The sequence below is a fragment of the Catharus ustulatus genome, chromosome 4 (assembly GCF_009819885.2).
Source record: "Catharus ustulatus isolate bCatUst1 chromosome 4, bCatUst1.pri.v2, whole genome shotgun sequence".
In the NCBI taxonomy this organism is placed as follows: domain Eukaryota; kingdom Metazoa; phylum Chordata; class Aves; order Passeriformes; family Turdidae; genus Catharus; species Catharus ustulatus.
In genome coordinates this window covers 33,251,642-33,273,572 of record NC_046224.1, presented here as the reverse complement: position 1 = coordinate 33,273,572, position 21,931 = coordinate 33,251,642, and the positions used below count along the sequence as shown (strand labels likewise).

General features: G+C 38.8%; 1 protein-coding gene across 1 annotated transcript in view; it reads right to left on the bottom strand.

Moving 5' to 3' along the window:
- Positions 1-10,539: 10,539 nt before the first annotated feature.
- Positions 10,540-21,931, bottom strand: part of TES (testin LIM domain protein) — a 28,467-nt gene continuing 17,075 nt past the window's right edge. The window contains exons 3-7 of the mRNA XM_033059279.2: positions 18,778-19,027; positions 17,311-17,649; positions 13,844-14,059; positions 13,163-13,321; positions 10,540-12,648 (exon numbers count right to left, since the gene is read on the bottom strand). Of these exons, the coding sequence (XP_032915170.1) occupies positions 12,457-12,648; positions 13,163-13,321; positions 13,844-14,059; positions 17,311-17,649; positions 18,778-19,027 (1,156 nt within the window). The 3' untranslated portion in view covers positions 10,540-12,456. The remainder of the gene's footprint in view (positions 12,649-13,162; positions 13,322-13,843; positions 14,060-17,310; positions 17,650-18,777; positions 19,028-21,931) is intronic.

Genomic DNA, 21,931 nt, shown 5'->3' with positions numbered 1-21,931 from the left:
GCTCTGCTCTGACTTTTATTATATTGTTTGACTTATTACAAATCTAGTCAAAACAAAGGAAAGAAAACATTTCATATTTTGAAGGCTATTACATACTGGCTTATTTGCAGCTAATATAAAACATTTTGCATGGAGTTTGCATTTTCTTCTCTGAATCTAGTTGCCACAATATGTGTTTTTGCTGCTCATTCAAGATTGTCTCGTGCAAATATCTTCACTCTGAGAAAAGTCTTGTCTAAGATGGTGGCCTAAATCTTCACTCTTCTACCCATGGTGGGAAGTGAAACATCTGCTTAAGTTGGCAGACATTGACTGGTCAGTGTGCTAGAGATGTGCTCCAGAAAAGAAATAAATTTTGTGAAGGATGAACCAATTTTTTACGCAAAGGGAAAGAGAAATTACTTTCTTGATCTATTTGCTGATGTGAAGCATCATTTATTAGTCTAAAGAAATTATTTTATTCTTACATGCTTGCTAAGATAAAATGTGGATCTTCTAATAGCTCCTTCTAAGACAACACCTAGTGCAGTCTGGTATCCTAAGAGACAGTTTGGAGACCCAAAAGCAACCTTCCAAAGGAAATAACTTTTGTCTTCTTCCCACCTCAGTTTTCTATTATTATTCTCCAGACTTTACATCATTGCTTAACCATAAATCGTCCCATGCTACTTTTCTAGGTGCAGAGTGCATGCAGCCTCGATGTTATGCTCAAAGTAAGCTGCTGCACAGTCCTGATAATGTGAGCATCTATAAAGCATTTTTTTTAAACACTAGAGAAAGTCTCAGCTGTATGCAGATGCTGTGGACAATGGGCTTTTTAGCCTTTTGCCCTTATTAAAGCAAATTTTTCCCCCGCGACATTTTCTGACTTAAGCCCATGTACTGGTTTGAACTGAGGTGTCGTGGACTGAGGGGCTGTGTTTTGGATTTGTGCTGAAAGGAGTCCGATAATATCAAGATGTTTTTGCTGAGCAGTGCTGGTGAGAAGACTGGGAATGCATGGCAAGCTGGGAGGAGACACAACCAGGGCAGGTGATTCAAGCTGACCAAAGCGATATTCCATATATTACCATGTATGTTCAGTATGTAAAGTGGGAGGATGGAAGCGGAAGGGGGAGATGTTCAGTTACGGCATTTGACTTCCCAGGTCAAATGTGATGGGGCTCTGCTTTCCTGGAGATGGCTGAACAGCTGCTGCCCATGGGAATCTATGAATTAATGCCTTGTTTTGCTTTGCTTGTGTGTATGGCTTTTGCTTTCCCTATTAAACTGTCTCTATCTCAATCCCTTCTGGTTTTACCCCCCAATCCTAGTGATGGGACAGTGAGTGAGTAGCTGTGTGGGGTTTGGTTGTTGGCTAGGGTAAAAACACAACAAAAAGAGCCTCTCCTAAACTGGAGAACTTCCCTCCTGTACTCAGCACTGGTGATGCCACATCTTGACTACAGTTCAGTTTTGGGCCTCTCACTTTGAAAAGGCCATGGAGACTTGCCCAGTGAAGGGCAGTAAGGTGAAATGTCTAGAAAACCTGTTTTATGAGGAGTGGCTGAGGGAGCTGGGTTTGTTCAGTCTCAAGAAGAGGACACTCAGGAGCTCATCGCTCTCCACAACTCCCTGAAAAGAGGCTGCCGTGAGGTGGGGACTGGTCTCTTGTACTGTGCCTGCAGTGAGAGGATCAGAGGAAATTGCCTTAAGCTGGCACAGGGGAGATTCAGATTAGATATTAGAAAAGCATTCACTGTTGGGGTGGTCAGGCATTGGAATAAATTGCCCAGGGAGGTGCTTGACTCACCATACCTGGAGATGTTTAAGAGGCATCTGGATCTGGCACTGGATGATTTAGTGGTTAGAGTGGTGGTGCTGGATGGATGGTTAGACTGGAAAATCTTTAAGATCTCTTCCAACTGTGATCATTCTATGATTCTATCAGTCAGCTGACTTGGCTGCAGATTGGTATCAGCAGGCAGCTGGCCAGGTCTCACTTTTGTACCTTCCCTCTGACAAGGTTTCTTGTAGGGGTCATGATTAGCAATAGAAGAGACAATGTCACTGGCTTGGGGTAAAAGAACCGTGCTTGACCAAAAATTATACCTCCACATTTCTTGTCCACTCTGTGAGAGGTGGGAAATCTGTGAAAGTAATTTGCTAGATTAGATGACTCTGATGACTCAGTGTTGCCTCACTTGTGGTTGTCAGCCCTATCACTATGAATGTAAAGTGAAGGATATGGGTTAGCTGATGGGGTGGGACTCCGACATTCCTCAGAAGCTTCTAATTCCTGTCCTATTTCTGGAGTCCCTAGAGAGCCCTCCCAAAGAGCTCTGTTTTCCTATTACCTCTGCTAATGGGACTGAGACCTGTGTACCACCACGTATCAAGAATGCTGGCAGGCTCCTCTGAGATGGGAGTCTAAAATTCCACATGCTATTCCCTTTCCACAGACTTCTGTCAGTAGTGACCTGTTCTTGTCAGTTTGAAAGATGAAGCATTTGCTGATACCACCTTTTCCTGATACCACCTTCCTCTCACTAATGAGTCTCCCAGCCTATAGATGTTCTCTGAATGATCAGTAGTGCAGACTAGTATAGTGCTGCTACAGCAAACAATACTTCTAATCATGCAATCCTAATGACACCATTTGGGATTAAAAGATATTAGGTTTTTTAAATTTTGATTTTATTTGGTTCTTCATTTAAATGCTGTCTTCTGGTAAGTAAATAAATAGCTGCAGTTAACTCAGTATGCAAGTTCAATTGGCCGAACTAAGAAGTAAAATTTACCTGCAGTAACAGCATCAAGGTATTTCTGAAATACAAGATACCACACCTTGAGCCAAGATTCAGAGCAGGGGAGCTGACTGGCAGCATACATCTAAAACCTCATGTAATAGCCAGGTATTGACAGCCAAGAAAATGTCTATATTGAGTTCTGTGAAACTGGAATGTTGAGAACAGTTACCTGGAGTAAACATTTACCATTTTTCAACTTAAAGTAATTTTAAAATTATTAATTGAATCCAGAAGGCTCCAGAAACATTGGTGTTGCCATCCTCATTAAAAAAATTAAACCACAGAATTAGAAAATGTAATGGCTTTCTCTAAGTGGTTAGCAATGAGAGAAAGAAAACCCAGACTCAAGATGATATCACAGAATTTCTGTTTTTCAGAACTAGCTTTCAGTTTAAAAAGTTGCATCTCCTCCAAGCCACTCACAATATACCCAATACTGCACCTTTTCTTCCTAAGTAGAAATAAATCCTCAGATTGGGGTATCACATTTGGGTCAGGTTTGGATGCAGCACAGCCCTCTCTGGAACAGTGTGTGCTCTCCAAGTCTGGTCAGACACACATTGTACAACTGTGCCTGAAGGCAAGTGGCAGTGGTTTACATTAGGATCAGAACTGGGCTTGGGACAGTGAGTTCAGCAAGCATGAGAATAATGCTTCTTTCTTTAGCCATCTGCAGGCTCCACCCCATTTCTCAAAATTGCTGAACTATTTACAAATGTTTAAGAGAATCTCTGTGTGATGTTTACACTGCCATGCATTTCAGATGCAGGCAGAGCTATACAACCAAGGCCCACCCCAAAGACAAGAGCTGTGCTGTATTATCAAAATATGTACTGGTTCCACTCTCCACTACCATACAAGGCAGTTCTGCATTCCTCCTGGTAACCTTTCATTACCTCCTAAGTTTTCCAGATCACTGCCAGATTTCTTAAACTTCATGGAATTGTTACAGGCTTCCTAAATATAAACCCCAGATTCTGTTTGGCAGTTTTGTATGGGAATTTCAAAATGAAGAAAAAAGGTATTTCAGGAAAGACCGTTAAGACTATTTGCAGAACTGCACTGCAGTTATACAGTTTACAGATCCAAAAAACTTTACCGGTTAGAGTGAACCTCAAAATATCACCATGAAGTTGCTATTACACCCATCCCACATAGGATGGAAATCGAGGAACAGAATGCCCAAGGAATTTAGACAATGTCCTGTTGCATTCAGCCAGCAACTGGAATTAGATTTTGGATGTTTCTGCTTTGCAGTCATAATCTGCAGTCTGTGCTGATGCTTTTAGGCAGGAAAGAAGTATTACATAAAAAGGATTCCAAACAGCATATATTGATAATTTCCATGCATTACAATTAAACTAGAGTGGGCTAAGAACCTGTTTGTTTGCTGCAATTTGGAAATTTGTAGAAGATATTCAGTTTTAGAGATCATTTCCCTAACATATTAAAAAAACCACCAAAACAAAATTAAAAAAAAGAAACAATGGAATAAACACAATTCCACAAAAGTGGCCTGAAAAACTTCTGAATGCCTACCGTATTGAGAGTTTTTGAAGCGAAAAAAAGTGCATTGAATTCCTGGAATGAGAAAGATGCTGTTTGTATTCTGCCCACAGTGTTCTGGCTCCCTATTCTGGAAGGTCATTAAAATGTTTTCTAAGAACTGATGAAATGCTTACTGATTTTATTCTTACTGATTATTCTTGATTTGTCTCCTGAATACACCATCAAACTTACTAATTAAAAATACCTCCTAGCTTGTTTCAACTGGAAATTCAAGCTGTGTTGTTGACTTTTTTCAGTATTTTCTTTGATGAATGCGTGTCCAACTGAGACAAGATAAGCCTCAATAACTTTAATTGAGTCAAAATTCTACACAATCTAACTAAAAGGTGTCAGTACCTAAAACTTGTCTGTCAGAATGTGCCATTTTTGGGTCCAGAACTTGAAATGTATAAAGGTTAGAACCAAAAAGCCAACATGCTGAGCAGAGGGTCTCTCCCACCAAAACACACCAGTAGGAAATGCTGCAGATGCTGAACATGGATTTTTCTGTCTGTTCTGAAGCTTCCTATTGTCACATAGAAATGGGTGCAGACCACACTGAAGTGTTAGTTAAGATACTTTTGGAAAGACTCTTCAGGCTGAGTCATGTGTGGATGTGTTTTCCATGTAGGCGGTCTGTGTGTGAGACAGAGGAGCCTCTTCTCCTGTAACCTTAGCCAAACTTGGCAGAGGGACAGACATCTAATATTAAGTTCCTAAAAGTTTCAAAAAACTTGCAAAACAAGTTTTGTCTGTTAATGCTGAACCTCTGCTGAGCCTCAGCCTCTTAAAAGACAACAGAAATTTCACATGGGCAAATAAGATCGAATGAATTCCTTAATCATGGGAAATGCATTAGTCAGAGGTTATATATTAAGGTGCAGAAAACCTCAGAGTTCTTGCTTGTATGGAGTCTCTGCTACCTAGCAAATGTAGATGATGATAAAAGTCATAAATACATTTATAAGTATGGTTTCCCAATTAGATTCTTTGAAGTCTCTAAAGGAGAAACTCTGGCTGTAAATTAATATAACACAATTAGATTGTCAATTAATCACAAAACCTCTGGGAGCTAAACTGCTTTGGTTCAGCTATTTGGAAACGCTCTGACCTTCGTAAGGAAGACACTAGGGAGCAATGATCTCAGAGGGAGAAATGGCAGTTGGTAGGTACCTTTTCAGTGATGTGTGACAGTGAAAACCAGAGCAGGTCTGGAGATACAAATGACTAAATTACAAGTGCCACTGGAATAAGCAGGTTGTGACTATGACTTGACTGGACAAGGCCCTGAGTAACAACATACCCACAAAATTTACCCTGCTTTCAGCAGAGGATTGAACAGGATGACTCCTAGAGGTCTCTTCAGTTTAAATCTTTGTGCGATGTAATGAGCCCTCAAACACTGGTTCCACAGTCGAAAGATGGGTAGTTGGTTTTGCTTTTATATTGCTTAGCTGTTACCAGTGCATGAACATCTGGCCTGGATGCCCCTAGCTTTTGGAAAATTTAAATGGACAAGTGTCTTGCTTGTTTAGGAACATAGGAATCACCTCAGACTTTTCCAAATGCCTTCCAAATGAGTTTAATTTCTGCTCTAATTTCTCAGAATAAGAAGTGAAATTCCTCAGAATCAAATCTCTTTGCTAGGAAGAGTCATAAAGCTAACCTCAGGCAGCAGACTCCAGTACAGTGCATCAGACCATTAGCACACAAAAAACCTTTTGCTTTATTGAAAGGAGACACAGCTATTAATCACCATACAGGTGTAACAGATAACTTTTTAGATATAAGAGTGCAGCATTAGGAGCATGCATTACTGCTGAACCATGGAATCACTGAATGGGTAAGACTGCAAAGGACCACAGCTGGTCATCTGGTCCAACTTCCCTGCTCAAGCAGGGTCATCTCAGACCACATGGCACAGGATTGTGTTCAGGTCGTTCTTGAATTCTCCAGTGAGGCAGACTACACAACCTCTCTGGGCAAACTACGCAGTACACGGTCACCTGCACAGTAAGGTTCTTATAGACAGGTGAATATGTCATGCACTTCTTGTGCATCAGGTTCTGCCTGTTGCCCTTTGTCCTATTGCTCGGCACCCTAAGCAGAGCCTGGCTCCATCCCTTTGCCACCCTCTCTTCAGACACTGATAGACATTGATAAGGTGCCCACTGAATTTCTCTCCTGAAGGTTGAACAGGTCCAGCTCCCTCAGCCTTTCCTTGTAAGAGAGATGCTCCAGCCCCTCAATTAGCTTTGTTGTCCTCTGCTGAAACCCCTCCAGAAGCTCCAGATCTCAGTACAAGCTCAGCTTATACTGAGGAGCCCAAAACTGGACACAGCACTCCAGATATGCCTCACCAGGGCTGAAGAACAACCTCGTCTCACCACCTGTTGTCTTGAAGTCCTTTTCTTCTTATCTCACAGCCTTGGTTACTGCAGCCTCATGGCCTGATTTCTACCCACAGGAATTAAACAGCATCATCAATTTTCCTTTTCTAGAGCTATTGAAGTTCTGCACTTCATGTTTTTTACCTTTCAATAGTCAAAAGGATTTCACAGTGCTTCAATGATTCAGCATGATGCTCCAGCTTATTACATATTTTTGCTCTATTTTCCCACTCTACTCATGTTCATTCTAAAATATCTTTCTTGTGCCTTTTTCTCCTAGCCAAATCCCTGGTCATGCTGTTTTGCTGTTCTGCACTGCCTGTTCTGTCGTCATCTTACTCCTTCTTAAAGCCTTCAGAACACCTCTTTCAGTTGAAAACTTACTTTCCTGCTGTTTCCCAGAGCCCTGCCCTGTGGATGCAGCAGCCTGTGCGCTGGGCGCAGCACAGACGGCATCTGCTGGGGAACTGAGGAACATCAGGTGGCTGCTTCCAAGAATTCAGTTACTGCCAGTATAAAAATCAAGCCTTGACTTGTAAACAACTCATTCAGGGCAACCAATAAATAGCCTCGATGCTTTATTGCAACACTAATTTTTTTTTTTTTTAACAAATGAAAAGTTAACAAATATATGAAGTTTGACTAGTTTCTCATAAACTGGGGGCAGAAGTTTTCTATGACAATGCTGGGCATGAATTCAAAGTTGAACAATACTGGACTTAATCTGTAGCAGGAACATCCTCTTATTTGGTTCTTTTCTCACTTGTTTAGTGGGGAGGCAAAGGGGGAAATTGATCTGTAGCACTTTGTCATGATTGTTTACAGCAACCACCAAAACCTGACACTGCTGCTCTGGTGGCAGCACTGTGAAGCAGGTACTACCTCAGTGCTTGCCAGAGGTAAAGCCTATCTGGCTCACTTTTGTGGGCTTTTGTGAAGTAGTGAACACAGGGTGACAGTCTATAATCTGAGCCTAATCTTGGCTCAGATGGTTTTGGACTTTAGTTCCCTAAAGCTCCTTTACCCATCATATTATGTTAATAAGGACATGGAAAAAAATGAGCATGTTATTTTCAGTACTTGATGATAATTAGATCATATATTTTGCATTTAGCATTTACTTGTAGGACCTCTTTAGCAGTACACTTAACTTTTTAAAGTACTATTCTTTGGCCTTACACTTAATCAACAAATTCAGTTTACTTTTTTACTGAAGGATTGAGTAAAGGCAGAGGTAGAAGGCCCTGGCCCATAGACTTCTTCAACCTCAGCACTTTGAAGCAGTAAAGAAGAAGGTACAATGAGTGCAGAGAGGCTCCAACATTACATCATTAATAAGCAGCTCTTTGCAACACAAAAATCACCAAATCTACTTGTGTGTGATCCTACTCACTGCTGAGTGCTAACAACACAGCAATACAGCTTCAATGGTGTATTTCAGTTAGCATTAGAAATCATCAGCTGCATCATGTGTAGTTTAGGTTGACTATGAAATTCTTAACTGCTTTGGTCTACCTACAACAGATGATATGAAGAGTGCCTACTTGGGGCTGACACCACAGCTTCATGGCTGGGCCATTCTCCCAGAAAGTGAGAGGGAGAATTTGGAGATAAAATGCTTGGGGACCGCCTTGAATCCAGACTTCCCATTTCAGGAAGCAAACACTTCACTCATTCAGAGACACAAAAGAAGGTAAACAAACTTTCACACTAAAAACTATAAAGAAAACAACATTTGTGCTCAAGGCAGACTGATGGGTATGTAAGGAGCAGTTGAGTGGGTTCCTGTCAGTTCTAGGATAAAACAGGGCGTTCCACAGTCCTGACACATGAAGGTCTAGCAAAAGATTTTCTACTGGCGTCTCCTACCCTTTTTCATCACACAAAAGCATTCATATTTATTGATGTGAATCAGACTGGAATCTTCTCTATCAGTGTTTTGCTGGGGTTGACAAAGGAAAACTACTCGGGCCCCAGAGGACTGCTCTTGTGGAGGTGATTTTAAGATGGTTTTCCACTGAGATTCAACAAGGTATGGGACACTGCTGAAGTGGAAGAGCACACTCAGGACCTGGGAACAGCCTACCCGAACTCTGAATTTCTGCCCTTGAACTCACACTAGCTCCCTTCGTCCTGCTCTCTTAGTACAGCCATGGTGTCCCTGGTCCCTTGGAGAGCTTGCTGCTAGGTCAATTGCTGACCCTTTCGGACTGCCAACCTCCTCCTTGTCACCCATTCCTAACTCCAGCATTCCAAATCCATGCTATATTTACCAGAGTCTATTGAGCAAAACATTACCATCATTCTATTACCCTTACCTCACCAATTCTTCTGGGAACAGAGGGTCTAGAGTATCCAAGTACTTCTAGTACTGCAAGCAAACACTTCTGTGCTAATGGTCATTACTACTACCAAGTCAGATAATTTTGCTTCACACCATTAACTGTGCTCCATAAGACTCAAAACCTATGATTCTGGAAGCAAATGGGAAGTTCCTGTGTTGATTGTTCTTTCGCACGTCATTTAACACACAAACTTTAGATTACCAGAGGCAAAAAATACATATAAGACCTCATTAAAATATGTTTTTCCTTTATTTCTAGCATATGCATAACCATACTAAGTTTGAAATGCAATCCAAATCTCAGTAAAAGTTACAGATTATTCCTACCATGTATAAATATGTTACTAATTCAGAGGCATTTCCTTAGCTTTGTTCTTTTAGTTTTTGAAAAGCTTTTACCAGCCCCAGTTTTACAGACCCACAGGATAACTCTTCCTTAAATAAAAAGATTTAGCTGTCAAAATGACTGCTTGTAACTCTTTCTTACCAAAGAAGCTTTACTCTTAAGCAAAGAACTTCAACATTCAAGAGAGGTCAAAATTTCATCTGGAAAGTATATATTTTTATTACTGAAGTATGTGAAAGCCTCCAGCTTCTATTCTTAGCTTATTAAGATAAATAGGTCTACAGGGACTTCTAATAAAATAGCCAAAAAATGCAAGAGAAAAAACCCCAACACTTTACTGCCAATACTTTTATTATGACAGTAACAGAATGAAATCTCCTTAATGCTTGTTTTTGAGCTCCAGTATATTGACATATCACTCAGCTAACACAAAAAGCGTTATCTGCAGGAACATAAATTCCTTCCTAGCTCATTACAAGAACAGTTCAGCACTCCTAATCATCTCTGACCTACTGTGAAGTCATGCATCAGTATCTTTGCCTACTCTCTAAATCACCTGTACGTTACACTTGATGTTCTTAAGAAATGATCCATTTCAATTACTGTACAAACAGAAATTAAATTTTGGATACCCCATAGAAGAAACACCTAGATGCATCAGGTTCCAGGGAGGAGAGCCAGAGGGACCAAGCAGGCAAGGAAAGATACTCAAGAAGAGTGCCAGCTAAAGCCAGCATGCCAACATGCTTCAGAAGAGGCATGGAAAAAGTCAGTCCTAATTGATGGACTATTGAAATTGTTTGGTTTGACATAAATTTCCTCAGCAATTATGTCTTGATGGAATAAGTAACCTCTGAGGTATCTCCTGCTCAGCCTTCTAAATGAAAGTTACACAATAATAAATTGTAATAAACAAAACTGTTCAGAAAAAATTTATAGTGAAAAGTATGACTGCTATCAGTCCAAGTAATCACATTAATGAGAAAGCTGTTACACAGAGCAGCAGGGGAAGGGAAGAAAAAGGTGCAAATGATCTGTTCATAGATCTTTACAAAGGTCAGCTGCATCTTCCAGAAGAGATGTTAGTGAATGGGTGAGACATAAAACCCAGTCACTATTAAGCCATCCTTATTGATAATCATTAAATAAGACCTTATCCCACCTGCAAACAGCGTTCTCACAGCATGTCCTGAACAGGTTAAAGTATGCAACTTGCTACAGGTTAAGTAGCACTTACATGGAAAAAATCTGCTCTTACTGAGACATTCCTTGGTTTAAACCTGCAAATCTGGCAAGAATACAGATTACTGGTATGAGCTGAAATATATATACTTTTTTGTGCATCCTGAGGATCTCTGAGACAAGCTGTACAGGTTTCAAGAACATGGATGTAAAGTTTACAACTTAAACAATATATAGAAAAACCCAATGTATCTCAGCAGGTCTTGTTTTCACAGCACTCAAAGGATCACAATGCACTTTATTTTCTCAACGCATTACTTCACTTGGATGAATTCAAAACTTCCCATTTAATGTCTTAAAATAGTTTATGTGAACAAAAAATAACACTAAGTTCTGAAGTTGTGTTGGAACAAGACCCACTGTTTTGCACCTATAAACACATTGACAATGTTACACAAGACAGTAACCATTGCATAGTAGTACAGGCCTTCAGCTTTTAGGAAGTAATGTCCAAGCTAAAGTAAAGTATGGGAACTTTTCCCTTCCTCCTTGCCTCCCCTGAAGGAGATTGAAGAAGAACAGAATTAGTAGACAACTTAAGTGAAAAACACTAATTTTATTCATAGGTGTTACAATACAATCACCATAAAACTTACAAGAACTGAACATAAGACTTGCATAGACTTTTCTTTTAAAAATAATTATTTTATTTTTTTTTCAGGCCAAAGACTCCCTGTTTAGTGTTTGGCACAAACATATCTAAGAAGCTTCACTGTAGGTCTATAATTATTAAAAAAAGAAAGAACCACACATTTGGTTTACCTAGTAAGCAAAGCTAATATACCGCTGTGAATTTTTTCACTCAAATACTGGAAGATTTCTGGGAAAGACTTCTTCATGCTTTGGTTCAGAATTTGGAAATCAAAAGCAGGATCCATTTGCAGAAATACATTCTTGGAAATGCATACAGTACTGTGTGCCACATCCCTCTTGATAGAAGGCACAGCTTATGAAAGGAACATTCATGATATAAAACAGCAGCCAGCTCTGAAAGGCTAACAGTGACACCCACTATTTCTGGTGGATTTTTTCAATCTAAGCAAGACTTGCTCTTATTTTCTAACACCAACACTCCCCACCCTCAAGCTACAATATAACTTCAGTATTTGTAAAATTAAAGCTTTTTCAGGCATGAACACTTGCAAGAAAGAAACATGAGCCAACATTTTTCTACTGGTGGAGTTACTTACAAAACTAGACATAAGAGTAGTCACTATCCCCCAAGAACCCATGTGTCAAAACCAAAGAAATCATTAAAGGCAAATTTTTAAAAGTGTCATTCTTCCTGCATACTTGAAGTCAGGAAAACAAAGCTGTTTATGCAAGTAAAACTGATTATTTTGTCTAAAGTGCTTGATGAAAGCAGAAAAACTATAAAAATGATAAATTAGTGAAACCAGAGGTGGAAGAGTTACATTTATCATACAAAACAAGACAAATTGGAGCATTTTCACATTTTCTTGTTCCATTAGACAAGATACAGCAAAAAGATTCCTCACAGTAAAGAGCTCCCTTAGAACGTATAGAGCTTCTAACACATTTTTTCTTACATTTCTTTGATATGGAGTAATTTGAAATAAGACTCAGAAAGAGTATCCCAAAAAAAGTATTATTACAGCTAAGAAATGAAGATTACATAGGAAGGTTTAGAGATTAAAAAAAAAATCTTTGGGAAATTCTATTTAATACTTTCAATAATTTTAAATGCCCTGACACCTGACACTATATATTTTACAGTAGAAATGCAAGAAACTTTGGAACACAGCAACACTTGATTAGTTCTGTGCATGTCTTCTTTTATGACATCATCTTTCCCTTACATTCCAATGAGCAGAAAAGCATCCCTTCCATAGATATGAACTTCTGGCCAATCAGACACTTGCTGCAACAGGAGCACAAGAAGCATTCCGGAGTAGCATGCCAGTTGAAGTTGTTGTATGTTACACGCTGAACCTCTGGATCTATAGCATTATGACAGCCTTGGCAGATCTGTTTAGAAACAAAACAACACTGAAATAAAGCACACACATGCTCTCTGCAAGTGTAATAAAACCTAGAACTCCTAAATGTTTTTGGATAAGAGAGGCAGGGGTTAAAGGAAGCCTTTTTAAAAAAGTCTTTTAGCAGATCAGCTGAAATTGGTTCCCACCAGGCTCAATGAACTGCAATTGACTGCAAAAAACTAAACGTTTAGCAGCATCACTCATCTTCACTTACTTTACTCCTTCTGTTACCAAACCCTGCTTCACCACTGGCTAAGTTCCAGGTGTTTTTCCAACAGGGTTCCACCCCCACCCTGGCAGTAGCTTTTGTTCAAGTTTTGTTCAAGTGACAAAACTCATGCCTGCCTAAAGTTGTGGGTTTTGGTTTAAGGGAAAGAAGACAAACTGACTCAAGCCAAAACACACATTCTTCAGATACTCCCAGACTGAGAAAGAGTTTGAAGCTCCATAGACTTATGTTCCCTTCCTTCACAGCATCGAGACATCTGTAAGGACCTTACCGCAGCATGGTTCTTCATGTAGCAGGATTTGCAGACTGGCTTGTCATTCACTGTTATATAGGTTATCCCAGCCAGAACACAATCACAATCAAAACAGCAGAAGTGTTTCAGATGCCAGTTTTGCCCTTCTGCGAGAGTATATTCATTGCTGAATATTAGCTATGAGGAAGATATAAACAAGCACACAAGTAAACAAGCGCATTCATTTGAACAGTGTACCTTTTAATAAAACAGCCTCTGTTTGTTTTGTGATTTGCAAGAATTCCCAGTGGTACCATCATTGTTTAACTGTTTCCCAAATGCCTCCATGCTGCTCCACAGCATGGAACTCACAGATGCCAGAGGCCCCAGGAGTGCTGTTCCCTGTTGCTGCCCAGGGTCAGTTTGGCCCCTAGTGCCCCTGATAAGGAAACAACTGCATAAGTGGAACGTGTTGGAAGAATTTGCCCTCACGTATCACATCCTGTGTCTCCACAGATTGTGCAAAATCACCACCAAATCCAAAAGAAACTTCCCAAAAGTGAAGTGTCCACACTGGTTTCAGTTCTTTGTATCTAAAATACCAACTATACTGGTGAAGGCATATCATCTTCCTGCAGTGAAACGTTTTACTAGAACTCCCAATCACTTCTCAAGGGAACAAACTTATATGCTAGAAGAAACAACTAGGATATTTCCTACCTCATCACATCCAGCACAGCGGGGTCTTTCACTGTCACAATAATGTCTTCCACAATACAGGTTACCATTCTTCCAGAAATAGATCATGTCTACTAGAAGTTCACCGCAGGTGTAACAGACGAAACAACCTGGATGCCACAACTTGTCATATCCAGCACGTTCTGCATAGACAGCTGGGTCACCTTCCTTCATGTTCAGATTGCAGTGATAGCAGGACTGGAAAGAGGTTATTACCAAGTTAATTAAGTCTTTGAGAGCTGTATTTACAAAAATTACATACTGTAGATATATTTAATAAATTCCATCTTTCCAGACTGAAATTAAAGCATTAGTTTAATCCTATGAGTAGGCAGTAGTGGTTCAATATATGCCTTTTTCAATAGTTTAGATTGAACTAAGCAATTCAAGATGATGCACATTCTACTGTCATAGCATTAGTGCTCCTTAAAATGATTGTTGTACTTTGCTGTATTCGCATTTGCAATTGCAGTCCAGTGTTTAAAGAAAACAACAGGCAATTAAAGTTCATGTTATGCTCTGTAAACCTTACATGCTTAGGAACAAGGAGAGGATAATGAACCTCCATCCAAGCTAACCAATTATGACTAGAACTCATGACAAGAAAATGGTTGTACTTATGGGTCATGAGAAGACCGAGCCATATCTGGATCACTGGTGGGGAAAAGAAAAAATAAGTGAATATTTCAAACTGATTCTGTTTAAAGCTGTGTGCTACGGATGCTAGTCACTGATGGCTGCTATCCAACAGTCAGTGAATAATGATTTTAGGACAGGGAGAGTGACTACAAATAACTACAAAGCATACATACACAGCTACAATATAAGTACTTCCCGAGAGTTCATACCCAGTCTTCTGCCCTATACCTGTTTACAGAGAGGTTTTTGCCATCAAGTAAAAAAACACAGATGATTTATTTTACTGAACCAAATTTTTTTAATCTACAGTTTAATCACCAGTCTGGCATTTCCTGCACTCCAGCTGGTCTGTGGATGGGGCTGAACATCCTGGGAAGGTTTTCCTCTATGACTCACATCAGCAACAAATGGCTTTGTGTGTGCACATAAAAATAAAATACATATAAAGTGCCTCAGCTGTAAGGCATATTGATCAGATCCCAGGTGCCAGACAATTTCAAAAGGTATACAGAAAGCCACCAAAAGAGGAAGAACAACTTGGAACAGAAACAGAATGCAGAATGCAGGGAAATTAAAGAAAGGGAAAGTTCAAATATACATGTTTATAAAGGTTTCTGATCTTTCTACTTTAGACTTCACTCCAAGAGAAGGCCACTGGAAGGTTAAGCAGCTGCCTAGAATTAAATCTAGGCAGTAATTAATTTGCAATCTCCAGCTTTGGTGGGGTTAAAAAGTACATAAAAATTTCCTTCTTTACAAGATGAAAATATGCTGAGCACCTATTTTTCTTTAATTCAGCTTTCGGTCATGGTAAAAAAACTTTATATTTGTAAACACAGAGGCAATTATTATAGGTATGTTTACATTAATAGTGGAGACTTGGTTGTTACTGTTGACATGTTCGCATTTTTTATTTTTTATCAGGTTTCAAAGACGTGCTGTCTATTCCTATAATGAAAATTAATTTTTCAAGAGATTCTTTTTACCACAGCTACAGGAATACAGCTTTCAAACTCAGTCTGAAGACAACATACAAAAAAATCTGATGAGCAAAAATGCAGAACCAATAAAACAATGTAGACAAGGATGCCACTCTTCTGCTAAGTATTGAAGAGTTCTTCTTTGTATCAATTTATGTTGAACTGTTAAGTAGTTGAGATAATGCTAAATCATACAGCTGAAACAAAGTCTCATTGCTGAAATTAGACCTCCCCCCAAATACTTACAAATAACATATCTAAATCCTGATTATTTAACACAGTGTAAACTCAGTACCTAACAACAGATAAGAAACCTAAATGTTCACTTATGCTGTTATGCAGCTACAAGTCTCTTTTGAAATCACAGCCCACAGTGATAATATATGCTAGGCTTAAACTGCAGGAAGAATACTCAGGTGCTGGAGTAAGAAAAGCCTGGAAGTGATAAACAGGTGCAATGTAAAAACAAAGCACCTTCTGATACAATTACTCAAGGGGACATATAATGCCTCCTGCTATTGACTTATTATAGTCCAAGGCAGTTGGTCAGCAGGGTATAATACAAGATGTGTATTTCTGTAGATCTTCCTTGAGGAGCTAAGTTAAAAATTGCTGTTGTGAAACTAAAGTAAACCATCAGGAAAGGTTGATTTAAGACAAAATGACACTAACCTATTCAAGCCATGGTATAAGAACTTTTTAGTTTCTTAGATTCTCCATAACAAGACAGTGACCAAAAAAAAAAAGTTAGAAAACAGTTAAATGGCACAGCTTGAAAACTTCTGGGGTAAGTGGCCATGTTGAAAGCTAAAACCTAAATGTTGATTTTGTATTCCACACCAGTAGTCATATATACAGTCAGTTCAGAAACAAACAACAAAACATCCACCAAACCCCCAATAACACCACAAGAAAAGCCACATTCTACAACCAATGTTAAGCAAACCTTTTCTCCAGCTAGAATTTGTTAATTTTCTGTAAGCAACCCGAAGGAAAATAATTTTAAGGATTCATACATATAATAGCAACATTTCTAGAAATCTACTTATAGTAGAGCTTTTGGCACTCCTAAGTAATGTCTACCCCCCACTAAACTGATTTAATGTTCCTTCAATAATCCTACCTCTATTTTGTATTTGTAATTGGTAGCTGAGACATGTACAGCCATAGTTATGTCAGAAATACTTGATTAAGGCTATAATTTTTGAAGTATCAATGAAAACTGGGTAGTTTTATATACTTTGTGTCTTGTTGAACTATTACAAGGAGAAATCACATGCAAAAGAAAAAATAGGTAAGAAAACGGAGTTGAAAATGAAAAGAAGGCTAGTCAAAAGACCATCGTACGGTTCAACTTGTGGGACACAGGATGGAGAAGCGTTTCTTTTCTATTCCTTAATTTCATTTCATTTTAAACACAATTGACAAGTGGGTAATTTCAGTGCTGTTCCAAGAAAGAGGAGGAAACAAGCTTCTAAAATTAAATTAACTCTTCAAGAGGAGAAGAATGTAACAATTAGTCCATAAGACAAAACAAGATTTTGATTATTCTTCTGTAAAAGCCACCCTAATATACTATCTCCAAGCTAACAAGTTTTTTGCACTGAGGATGAAAGTGTCACCCAGGAAGTTATTTGCTGCAATGCATTAAATACTGTCAGAAACCAGGACTCTGTGCAGACATTCACAACATTTTCCAGTTCCCCTTCTTTCTTTCCCACGTTTTTGCGATTCCAAATGAAAAAAAAAAATTATTGGGCTAAAATGACCAAATACAGCACTCAGATAATAATTTACCTTCTTGCTTTATCTTTCCCCTCTAATACTTACGTATTGAGATGGTTTCTGATGTGGAGTCTTCTTCTCCATTGCTCCAACAGCAGATGAAGTACCTCTGCCAACAACATTCTTCAAGTTCTTCTCATCAGGAGCTCTCACTTCCACCTCACCAGGGAGCTTGACATCTCCTACACCAAGTGCCTCTTTTTTGTACTTCTTCACAAATTGTTCCATATGCCTAACTTCACTGGGGGAAAGCTCGTGGCATTTTGAAGGATCCTGATCATGAGCAGGCAGCTGCTTTGCCAACTGCTTCTTCCTGTATTGTGCGCCTTCCGAGCCAGCAACAGGCTGCTTCTCCTTTGGTAACATCTGCATGTACTGTCTAGCCTGAATCAGGAGGAATTAGATATCAGATGGCACTTCAACTACAGACCCATTCTCATAAGCAAACACAACTAAAATAATCTCTACTGTTTTTAGCGACAGTCAAATTTGTCAAAAACAAGGTTCTTTCCATAAACATTAAGCTCCCAAAACAGTAATGGAGATAAAATACAGCAGATGCATTAATTGGCTTCTTCCCAGAGTAAGACACAGGCTCCTTTTTAAGCCTTTTACAGCATAGAGAAAAGAGTTATTACTTCTCTGAGTAAATAACATTTACACAGCACCTTGTCTCTCTCTATGAATACTGACCATGAGTATAGTCTTAAAAAAGTAGAATCTGAAATAATCTGCTTGAAGAAATAACTCTAGCTAAATTAAGGAAAAAATGCCCTAGTTTTAATAAAGCAATGACAAAGCTAAAAAATCAAATTGGTAACTGAATGTTAAATAAGTCTTAGATGCACAAGGTTTGATCAATTCACGGAAAAGAAATAATTTGAGATAATGTCATTCTGGCATGGATTACACAACATTTTTGTACAATAAATCAATAATCAAAGTCTGAAAAGTGAAGTAAGATCCTCAGAAGGCTATCTACCATCTCAGCTACTTCAGCTGAAAATATACTGGAAGAGAGCTGCTCTTTTAGATGTCAACACTGACCTTGTTCTTACCATATACAGTAAAAGCTATAAGCAAGGCTAAGTGTTTCCCTTAATTTAAAACAATGATATAAATTGATGTGGTGATGGGTTTTTGTTTTTCTTTTTTCCTTTAAGCCCACACTCCCTGCAAATTTTTCAACTTTATTTTTAAAAAAAGGCAAAAAAAACCTGCAAAAAAAAAAAGGCAGGTTACAGAAACTAGACTTCAGGGACTTAGTAGGTAACTCTTAATCCTATGTATTAAAAACTACCTTATCTCCCCAGGTTTTTAAGAATTTCTACATACAAACATCCATGAAGCATGATGAAAGATGCAAGACTCATTAAACAGGCAGCATATTTTCAGTTTTGAGAAGGAGCAAAGGAAGACTACAAGACACAAAGTTAGCCTTCCAGTAAGGTCTACTACTTTATCTCCCACCAGCTCCTGCCTTGAATTTGAAAAAATGTGAGTTGGACTTACAAGTGTCTGATTCTGAACAGGAGGAGTCCACTCATAAGTCACAGTATCGGTGGATACGTTCTTGGCTGGCACTGGGTTGGTCAGTATCATGACATTGCGTTTATACATGGGACTGCTATCACTCTTCAGCTTTGCAATGAGGGTTGTGTATTTTGTATCTTCAAAGAGTTTCCCCACTTTCCGATCTTCCTCATTGCTTGAAGGGATATCATGCTCCTCCTGGCCACATTTGCAGTTGCGGCATATTTTCCTGAAATTCATGGAAACAGCAACAAAATTACAATTTCACACCATCTGGGTTGTATAGTAACATCACCAAGAACCCAAATCCTCTTTTTCAGTGCTTTGTTTAGAAATACACATGCTTTTTTGCAATATGTCAAGCACTTTCTTAGGTGTCTTGTTGTATTATTTACATTTTTATTTACAGATACTGTTACCAGATAGATATCAGTTGACTACACCAATGCATTTTTAATATGAAGCTATGTCATTTCTTCAGTTACATCTCAGTACTGATCAAACACATATATATCCTTTATCAGTCACCTATCAGATTTGTTGTAACTTCATGCATCAACATGATTCCCCCAGCAACCGTTTGCTTGGGACCGTCATATATTCAAAGTTATACACACTATACTATTTTCTCCATATGTATTTCACTGTATGCATGATATGTGGTTATCACTGGGTTGCTATCATGTGGAAACAAATACTTCCTAGAAAGGAAGAAAATGCATACAGATGTACAAAGAGTGTAATTGCACCAAGTTCTGTTCAAAGCACAGAACATAAAGAGAAGATGAAAGAAAAGTTAAAGGCTTATATGGATAAAGCCTTTCAAAACAGCTCTGAACCAAGTCAGAGGTATTCTGGCACATGCTGTAGAGAGAATTTTCACAGAAAACAGCCTTAAAAGGTAGAAGCATATCTACTTACTTGGATAAATTATATTCTTTCATATACAACACATTTCAACTGCTTTAGCTAACGAATATTAGGAAGTAATTTGTTACCTTAAGCATAATTAAACAATTCACATATAATGAACAGAACCTTGGATTAGACAAGCTAGTTCATTATTTGTTAACAGCATCCCCAGAACTTCAGTTCAAAGCAGTCAGCCAGAAATCAGTGCAACTAGATGTTAACTAAAGGTTCTTACTACAGACTAAGAAAACGTATCAACCTTCTGGATCTCTAGACCTTGAAGAGCAAGGAGCAGCGTTTTACCCCATTATTTATCCTTCACACAGCAAATAGCATAAACTGCTAACTATAAAATGTTTCTGAACCCTGCTTGCCAAAACCCATCAAACTCTTACCATTGCTCTGCATTTTGCTTTATACAGCCTTGAAGACAAGTTAAGTGCCATAAGCCACAGGAACACAAGAACATGCCATGACTACAGCAAGCCCCTGAGGTAATGGAAAAGGAAAGAGGACCTTTAATGGGTTTCCTGAAGTGATAAACAGCTAGCCCCAAACCTATGCTTTCTATATGTGCACCAGTTTAGGATGTGGGGTACTAACATTTCAGTGTATGGTGGAAGCTGCACTGGTCATTTGGTTACACAGAAAAATTACATTGTGGTAATTTAAGTTGTAAAGCTCACTCTGAATAAAAATACCTAACTCTGCAATAAAAACCCACGCAAAATAAGAATGTTAAGCAGAAGTGACTCCACTTTGCAACACGAATTCCTAAAGAGATCACTAACTGGGGTGTAGACTGTCTGTCAGCATGCAACTCATTTCCACAACAGGAAAGATGTGCAGATTTTCAAAACTGACACTTAGCTGGATAGAGATACTATACACTAATCACTCTGCAATCTTCCAGTTTACCAAAACATTCAAGCATGAACTAGCATTGCCCATTAACCCTAAAAGCTTCACTGTGCATCTCAAGCACTCAAAACATAAAATTTTGCAAGATCTTCAGCATCTGTCTACATAAGTCCTTTACACAGCTAATACTTAGAGATTATTTAATATAATAATAAAGTAATTCATATTCACTTTGCTCATCTTTTATGGCATACATGTGATTGATTATACCTTATTACCAATTCTGTCATATCTTTTTTGAGATCCAATACCAGGTGGCAGAATCAGACCTTGCTTTTTGCATTTAGTGATTTACATCATGATCACAACGCAGCTTTATGCCTCACAGCACACATGCTACTGGAATTGAAGCAGTTTGTTCATCCACCAGTTAAAACCAAACACTTTATTTACTCTTAAAAGTTAAATCTTTAGCAACAGGAACCCCAGTTTCAGTCTGCTGTCTGGATTTAACAACATGGATGAACGACCAGACATTCTTGGGTTCCCTGCACAGACTTAGATAATTGAAGTATGACCATGCTGTCTAGAACTGTTCTGCTTGCAAGACAGACCTCAGTGAGAATAGTTCATATTGCTGTATTGCCTGTGTGACAGGCCGTGCACTCTCCCCACTCTACAGCATCCAACTGCAGTAAAGCAGACCACCCCCCACAAGCTGTGGTAGAATTCATCCTAAGACTTTCACATGGGCTGAAAAAGCCACAAGAGCACTTAATTGTTGCTCATGTCATGAAATTGCGTATCTTTTTTCTAATAGTATTCTTTCAGAATGCAGAATAGCTTAGAGATCCTATTTCTGTTTTCAATTAGATGAACACCCTGACTCAGATGCTGTCATTATTCTTGGTCACACCTTGAAGGTTTAACATGTTTCACTGACTGCAGTATCTGTGAGAGATTTGTTTTTGCTTTCCTCATAAATAGATAGTTGCAAAGAAGTGAAAGCACACAATTTGTCCTTAGGTCCTTCCTGGGACTCACTGTGAAAACTACTGCACTTATACTTGTATTGAAAATAATGAGGAAGCCACTAATCTTCCCCACTCCTGCATCCAGTGAAATTAAGAATTTGACTATGTGCATTTCAATCTAATCTCCTGCTCTTTCAAAGTTAAGTGAATAATTATTCGCCAACAGTTTGCAAGAAGCTGTTACCGGGGCTATGTTAAAAATGTAATAGTGGCCTTGGCATTAGAACGTGTGTATCATTATGCCTCTGAATACAGGACAAAACAATACAGAAAGAATGTGGAGAATGCTGAGTCACAACTGATGTCAGCATATCTCACTAAATCGA